Here is an 8,133-nt window from a genome sequence, read left to right as displayed (position 1 = left end):
AGCAATCCCCTTTTTATTTTTTATTTTTTGTGGTTTTCCCCCCCCCCCCCCTTTTCTGACAAGAAGCCACATCAAAAAGTTGTTTTTTTAAAATATATTAATTGTATACCAAAGTTCATTAGAGATAGGGTTTTGACTGCATATAAGTTACTCAAAAATAGTGTCTAGACAGAGATTCATTAGCAATCTGACTTACTTCAAAGCATAAGTTTATTCAATCAGGCCACAAAAATAATATTGTATACAAACAGTAACTAAGAAGAGCTGCAGGTTCAAGGATTTTTCAATTACAAGTTTTGAGAACTCATCAGGAAATAAATTCAAATAAAAGTCACAATATAAAATAGCAGCTCCATGTAGCTTTTTCGAGTTTTTAACTTTATTCCAAGTGACACTTCGTTCAGTTTGCCTCGTTCTTTGAAGCTTCATCAAAGTTTTCAACAAGATCTAGAAAAATAAACATTGATATCAGAGTTAGATCCGCTTCTGCGTTGCCAAACATTTTTTTTCCTGAAGTTCTACTTCATATCAAGCACTTACAAGGTTAAAAAAAAAAGTCATCTTATAAAATACAGATCAAATAACATTTAAGAGCTCCAGGGTTCATTCTCCTTGTCAAGAAGTTTTAGAATTTTACGTTATAATGAACCACCACCTATCATTTAACTTTACTGTACCCACAACTAAGCGAAGTGATACTAAAAAGGCAGTTTCTTCCCAGCCTTCTTATTGAAGATGAAATAATTAACTTAGTCAGTTATTACTCTTACGCAGGACAAATGCTACCTCAAACCAATGGTTCACCTAGTCTCACACTGTCTGAAAACAGATACATAACCCGCTCATAGAAATTCTGTAACAGCAAGTGACTAGTCAATACTCCTTCTGTCCTTGGCCTAACCTTACGCTACACATGTTCTCTCCCAGAAAATCACTTCCTTATCCTCCATTTCATGTTTGTTCTTACCTGGAACTTCATCATCATCTTCACCAGTAGCAAGTGGTGCTTTCTCATCCACAGCTGCAAGAGCAAGTAGTTCCAAAGCGCATTACTCAAGCTCACCATAGGCATCTTGATTAAAAGTTTTTTTTTTGTTTGTTTGTTTTTTTTAAATCTAAGAGTCTGAGTTAAGCTGCAATGCTCTAAACAATTCCCCTGCTAAATAAATACAACTAGCCTAGGAAACTCACATTCCCTTTGTTACTGATCATGCTCAAACAGCCCAACGCTGGAAATGGGAAGATGCATGCTAGAAACAGTTTACTAGTTACTATCTTGTATCTAGAGCCATTGAGTGCCTTGTAGCTGAAAATGATTACCACACAAGAGCCAAGACCAATTTTACCAATTTATCTTAAAAGCATCTTGCTTTACTGACTACTCAGAGGTTCTCAAAGCTTACTTATTTTACAGCATCAACAAGTTATAAGGAAAAGAGATGAGTCCTCCTTATGATCCTTGGCCTTCAAGAAAAATTAAGGTGTAATTTTGAAGCTGCAGGCAGACAGCTATGACTAAAGGCTCTTAAAGATAATCTTGTTCCCTGGAAAAGTCAGAGGAATATGAAACTAGATGCATAATTTTACACTTAAGCAATTGAGGTAACCACGTATTTTGGTCCACATCTCTGCAAACTCAGTCACTATTCCCATTTACTGGAGATACTGGGACTTAACCATGTCCAATGTAGCAGGCCAATTAGTATCTGTGAAACCGTAGCACTCTAATGCTAGGAATAGTTAACTCAGGTCCCTGGGTGCCTGTGCCACTACTACTACTGCTATTCTTAGCTGTACTACCTAGGTTAAGCTGTCCCACATTTTCAATCATCTCAGTCTATTCTAATTAATCCTTCTCAGTTTTCAATGAAAACATGAGGAAAGATAGGTTTATACCAGACCTCTGAAATCATGTAACCTGATTCCTAGAGAACTAGGACAGATCAATGCAGAAACTTTGGTCTGAAAGGGCTTGTGACGAGGTCATCACTAACTCTTTTTGTTTTTAACAGTAGAAAGCTGTTACCATGTTATTTCCTCCTAAACTGTCTGCATTTTTCTCTCACCCCTAAAACTAGACTAAGTTTCCTTTAGTACCTACAAATATAGTCATCTCAGCTACTTCACTCTTTTGATGTCAGGCTTCCAAATCTAGCAGACAATGCTGAATGGAAAGTTTTGTGCAACTACTTGTCATCCACCCAAAGTAGAAAAAAATAACCATTTACCAAGTCATACAAAAGGAAGCACTTTAAACAAGCTTCCCTAATATTAAAATTGCACAATTTAGCTTTTCCAGAATATACTCATTTTGTTATGAGAAGAGAGATCTTAGAGGATCATTTTTAATCCTTCAAGTTTTCTTTCTTTCAAGCCCTGCTACTACCACACAAAAGCTACAGAGATGACATTAGGAAGGAGGGATCTGAGCTGCACGGGGAAAGAAGTAGTTTACCACCTCCTAAAAACTACTTCTAGAGGGATTTTTTTCAGTAGGAAGTTAACAGGAGGGAAGTAACATCAACTTTAGGAATGGAAAAAGAGGCTGTCTTTGCTGGCAACAAAGCACAGAAAGAAGAAATGTAACAATCAAGTTCATTACTACCGGAAACTGGACACCTTGATAAGCTTCTTCATTTTCTGTGTTTTGAAGTCCATTCCTTCCAAGGTATGGAACAAAAGTAATTTAAAAAACTAATTTAAGGATGGAATAGGAAGTTGGCATATCCAGCTTAGTGCTCATAGCAGTCCTGTTCTCTACACTGTCCTACACACATACAGAAACTATAACATTTTCATATAAAAACTGTAATTCCCTCTTAGCTATCAAAAAGCCCACACAAGAAGTACCTTCATCATACCTGTGAGCGTGCGAAGCATTACCAAGATGCCTGTCCTCAAGTCACTCATGTTTCCATTCAAAGTGGAAAAACAAACATATTCAAAATATATCTTTTAAGAACTTAACTCTTCCAGGGTTTAAATATGGTAGCCACATCAAGAAGTAAACTACCATGAAATCAACTCTAGCAACAACTTTCTAGACCTAGAACAACTGCAAGATATACTGAGAAACAGGTGCATCTGCTTTATTCAGTTATATGCTTTGTTGGATTTGAGCTATAAATAAGATCTGAGTTCCATTTCTTTATAATCACGTTAAAATATGTTCGCAGGAAGTAGGAGTGCATTGAATTTCACTGCAGCTATACAAGTAAGCCTATGAATGCATTTCATGCTGGCAGCAAAGTTTCAACTTACATTGCTTGGGTAGGGCTTCTGCCAGTCTCCTCAGGCTGGAGAAACTATCAGCTCCAAGCTGATTTAAGATACTAGGAAGCATTTCTGTCAGCTGCTTTGTCTCAGCATGGCCAGTAATAGTGAAAGTGTTAGCAGCCAGAGATGCCTGAACTTTAGGGTTATTGAAGTGAATGACTGTTCCTTGGTTGGTAAACATATTTACCTGAAAGAAAAAAATCCAATACATTCCAAGCAGTTTAACATGATTTTTCAATTTAACAGGAAACTAGCTGAAGTTCCTAGAGCTCAATAAAGACTTATTAATATACTTAAACAGACCAGATTAAGATGTTACTTACCAGAAAATTAATATTGATACATTTTATATTTCTATATAGAAAAGCATTTTCCCCCTTTGAAGCAGTTACCTCTTCAATACCAGAAATATTGTTGACTCCCAGTTTCTTCAAAGAAAACTGAAGTTTCTTGTCATCTCCTGTAGCTGTTCTGTGGACAACCTTCTTCTTTCTGCGGGCAGTACCCTTTGCAGAAAGTAAAATAAAATTAGTATTTAAGTAGTTCTTCACAAACTCTAATCCTCAGAGCCACATAACTTCTCTGCAGTCATCTACAAATCAACTTAATATACAAAGTCCCATTTCTGTGTTATGGTGCACACCACTCCACCCTTCCAACCACACTGCAGCAGTCTTTCCCTTCCTATAAGGCAAGCTTTGCATGCTCCTGAGAAGCGTGAAGTTTTTAGAAAGCAATGCACTAGAGAACCTTTATTCCACAATTCTCATGGGAATTCTGCAGCATTGTACTTAGAAAAATTGCAAGTTTACCCTCAACTGTTATCATAGGCATAAAAACAAGGACCGAGCACAGTCTTGTAATTTCTAAGACCTATGACCAACCTTTTATGATGAGATTACTATCTGGATGGATGAGGGGAGAGCAGTGGATGTTCTCTACCTTGATTTCAGTATAGCTTTCGACACTGTCTCCCATAACATCCTCATAGACAAGCTCAGGAAGTGTGGGATGGATGAGTGGTCAGTGAGGTGGATTGGCAATTGGAGGGTAGAGCTCAGATGGTCATGCTCACTGGTGCTGAGTCTAGTTGGAGGCCTGTAGCTAGCGGTGTCCCCCAGGGATCAGTACTGGGTCGAGTACTGTTCAATTTGATTAATCAACAACATGGATGGTGGAACACAGTATACCCTCAGCAAGTTTGCAGATGACACAAGACTGGGAGGAGTGGCTGATACTCCAGAGGGCTGTGCTGCCATTCAGAGGGACCTTGACAGGCTGGAGGGTTGGGCCGAGAGGAACCTCATGAAGTTCAACAAGGGCAAGTGCAGGGTCCTGCACCTAGGGAGGAATAACCCCAAGCTCTCATACAGGCTGGGGGCTGATCTGCTGGAAAGCAGCTCTGTGGAGAAGGACCTGGGAGTCCTGGTGGACAGCAGGTTAACCACAAGCCAGCAACGCGCCCTTGTGGCCAAGAAGGCCAATGGCATCCTGAAGTGCATTAGGAAGAATGCTGCCAGCAGGTTGAGGGAGGTGATCCTGCCCCACTACTCAGCCCTGGTGAGGCCTCACCTGGAGTACTGTGTCCAGTTCTGGGCTCCCCAGTACAAGAGGGGCATGGAACTCCTGGAGTGAGTCCAGCGGAGGGCTACAAAGATAAGGGGACTGGAGCATCTCATACAAGGAGAGGCTGGGAGAGCCAGGCCTGTTTAGCTTGGAGAAGAGAAGACTGAGAGGGAATCTTCTAAACATATACAGATATCTGAAGGGAGGGTGTGTCAAGAGGATGGGGCCAGACTCCTTTCTTTTCAGTGGTGCCCAGCAACAGGACAAGAGGCAACGGGCACAAACTGAAGCACAGCAAGTTCCATCTGAACATCAGGAAGAACTTATTTTCTGTGCAGGTGACAGAGCACTGGCACAGGTTGTGGAATCTCTTCCTCTAGAGATATTCAAAACCTGCCTGGATGTCATCCTGTGCAACACACGCTAAGTGACCCTGCTTGGTAGGGGGGTTGGACCAACCTCAACCATTCTGTGATTCTGTAGTTTGTCTTTAGAACACATGAAGCTAAAACATGGAAGACTACAACTCAAAAATTTAGTCTTTTGTCTAGAAAGCTTGAGGTAGATTCCCTGTTCCCTGATAGTAACGAAAGAAATGGCTTTATTCATGTACTTTGACTACGACACAAATCAAGCAACATGAGGTCTATGTTAAATTTCTCTGGACAAAAGACTTCTCAATAAGTTTTTACAAATTGTCTTGAATCAAAGGCTATGTAGGAACATGTACCTCTTCCCATCCACACAAACACCTTTACCTATATTACATACAGATATCAAGCTTCAGACAATCTGAAGTTAATTTGAAATAAATAGCTGTTGCTTTCATCTCCGCAAATTTAAGCTTCTGAAGATTACAGGATTTTAGTAAGCAAATTCTACCCTGATCAAGCTGAGACATGCTGTTCACACCCCTCTACCTCTGTACTGAACAATGTAGATACAACAGACCACAGATTCATTTGCCAGTCTTCTAAGAAGGTTTGGAAGAGAAAACACGATGTTTAGCTGTACCAACATCCTACACAAAAATCTCAAATTACGCATGAAGTGCAATAGCCCTCCACCTAAATATAATATTTAGCTTGTAAGATATGCAGCCTTGCAGTGTCACGAAAATTTTTCAGCAGAGAACGTGCAGCCTTTTCACACAAGGAGAAATTACTCTTCCCCCTTAGCTGATAACTGGGTATGGAGGAGGCAATCTCCATTTATACGGTGACTTTGTCATGAAGCATTCTAGTAATCATTTCCAGTTATAAAACCAACAAACAAAAAACCATCAAGCTTAGACATTCAAAGTATTTCACAGGCCAATTTCAAAGCTGAATGGCAGCATCACCAGCATATTATAAGCATCACTTAATGTTTCTAGAAGACCTATATTGAGCACAGAATTGTAAGAGCTGCGATCTGAATGCATACTCTTACATGATCGATGACAGAAACGTGTTAGAATACATGTCAGTAATATACACGTAATCAACAATATAATAGAGTAGTTCTCTGGTTAACTAGTAACCCATTTAAAGAACATGCAAAGTCATCAAGCTAGTTAAAAACTAGTTTTCCTCTGATTTAAGGCTAAGTCTCCACCTGAAGACAAAAACTTCAGCACAGAAATGAAAGCTACCGGAGACTGTCAGTGATAGTTCTGTTGAATAGCTCGTATTCGAAAATAACGCATGTATATTTCCTCAAATATATAAACCATTATTAACAAGTCCTTGCTAAAAAAAACTCAAACCGTAACTTGAACATTTGCTAGCATACACATGTTCAAAGTCTTTCTTTGTTTTTCAGATTATAAGTGTATCTAAATGTCATGATAAAATAAGAGGGTCTTCCAAGTGCATTATACTTCCTAATTCTACAATAATAAGAGCATGACAAGTACAGAAATTTCAGCTGTCCTAAAAGGCAAGAAAACTGCCATGGTTAACTTAAGGATGTACGACTTGAGTTTGGAACATAACCCTCTATAATTTATTACAAAAGCTATACCTGAACTCACTTGCTCTAAGGTCTACTTACTTCAAGCCTTAAGTGCCTTCTAACTGCCCATACAAGAACATATGCTTCAAGTCAGCTATAACATCGCAAATCCAAATAGAAAAAGCTGCAAGTTCAGCTCCTACGTTCTGCTTCTGCTGAACTGACTAGACATCCCTGCAGCAGGGCAGCTTCCCCTACAGTCAAGCCGAGCTGAAAGCCCTCAGGACTGCTCCCCATCCAAGCTTTCAGGACCTCCTGTCCCAAGCCCTGTATGTGGGCAGAGACCTGCAGCCTCACAGGCCAGGAGATAGGGAGGGGAGGCGATTCCTACCTTGCCACCAATGCGCACTTGAGCCTGAAGCTTGGCAAGCTTTTCTTGATTCATAATTGTTTCTTTCATCTGCAGAAGCAACAAGAAAGCCTATGAAACAAGCCAGGAAGCACCCAACAGCACAAGCCACAGCAAAGTGGAGCAAGTACGCGTCAGAGACTCTGCAGACACACACGCCCAGCAGGAGGACGCCCCAGCCCCACCACGGTGGGAGGGAGATAAAAGTCTGCTCGCGCGCAGCATCTCAGCCCAAAACCGTCTTTCCTTTTCCTTTACTATTACCCCCCCCCCGGCCCCAGACATGTAATGAACCCTCCGAACCACCCCCGCGGTCTCCCTCGTACCTTCTTGGGGCGAGCACAGCGCTACCGAAACGGGGAAAAACACAAAAAACACAAACAGGAAGACGGGGCCAGATGCAGCCGCGACAGATAGCGAGATGGCGGCCGGAAGGAAGGTACGCCGTGTCGCACAGCGCATGTGCAGTCACCTCCTCCTCTGCGGCGGCGGGAAGAGCTGTCATCGTCACCGCGGGAGGAGTTGGGGGTTGCTCAGGTGGTGCCGTCCCTGTAGCAAATGCTTGCGGAAATCTTTAAACTCCAGCATGCCGCAGCTCAAAAAGAAGATTTATTTGTACGGTCGAGTGAGGGTGTGAGGTTAAGCCCCCGGCCCATGGAACGGGATCGATTCTTCCCTGCGTCCGGCTCGATGAGTGGTCCCTATCACATAGCTGTACCTCTCAGCCACTTTCTTGCTTTCAGCACCTGTAGTTTCCTTTTGTAACTTGTCGCCCTGTCTTAGTGTTTTCCTGCCGTCAGCAGAAATCCTTCATGATTCTTGGAGTATTTATTTTTACTTCAAAAAATAATAAAACACATTTCGATGTAGTACTTTCATCTTGGTTATGTTCCTGTATCCATGCTTTTTCTTCTTTCAACTCTTGGGGGGGGGGGGGGGGGGGGGGG

General features: G+C 41.3%; 1 protein-coding gene across 1 annotated transcript; it reads right to left on the bottom strand.

The window, feature by feature from the left end:
* Positions 1-175: 175 nt before the first annotated feature.
* LOC118158940 (transcription factor BTF3-like) lies at positions 176-7,648 on the bottom strand. Its single transcript, XM_035313601.1, has 6 exons — positions 7,513-7,648; positions 7,169-7,237; positions 3,669-3,782; positions 3,262-3,463; positions 968-1,021; positions 176-447 (listed from the first exon to the last, which is right to left on the bottom strand). The coding sequence occupies exons 2-6, from the start codon at positions 7,235-7,237 to the stop codon at positions 401-403; spliced, it is 486 nt and encodes a 161-aa protein (XP_035169492.1). The 5' UTR covers positions 7,513-7,648; the 3' UTR covers positions 176-400.
* Between the last annotated feature and the right edge of the window lie 485 nt (positions 7,649-8,133).

This window comes from Oxyura jamaicensis, unplaced genomic scaffold (assembly GCF_011077185.1).
Source record: "Oxyura jamaicensis isolate SHBP4307 breed ruddy duck unplaced genomic scaffold, BPBGC_Ojam_1.0 oxyUn_random_OJ61717, whole genome shotgun sequence".
NCBI classification, from domain to species: Eukaryota; Metazoa; Chordata; class Aves; order Anseriformes; family Anatidae; genus Oxyura; species Oxyura jamaicensis.
This window is presented reverse-complemented; position numbering and strand designations above follow the sequence as displayed.

What these genes read in the sequence shown, in the direction of transcription:
- LOC118158940 (XM_035313601.1), bottom strand. Translation starts at nt 7,237, where the DNA reads ATGAAAGAAACAATTATGAATCAAGAAAAGCTTGCCAAGCTTCAGGCT. An exon ending in ATATTTCTGGTATTGAAGAG is followed by an intron (nt 3,464 to 3,668) that starts GTAACTGCTTCA and finishes TTTTTCTTTCAG; the next exon opens with GTAAATATGTTTACCAACCA. An exon ending in AGAAGCCCTACCCAAGCAAT is followed by an intron (nt 1,022 to 3,261) that starts GTAAGTTGAAAC and finishes TTGCTCTTGCAG; the next exon opens with CTGTGGATGAGAAAGCACCA.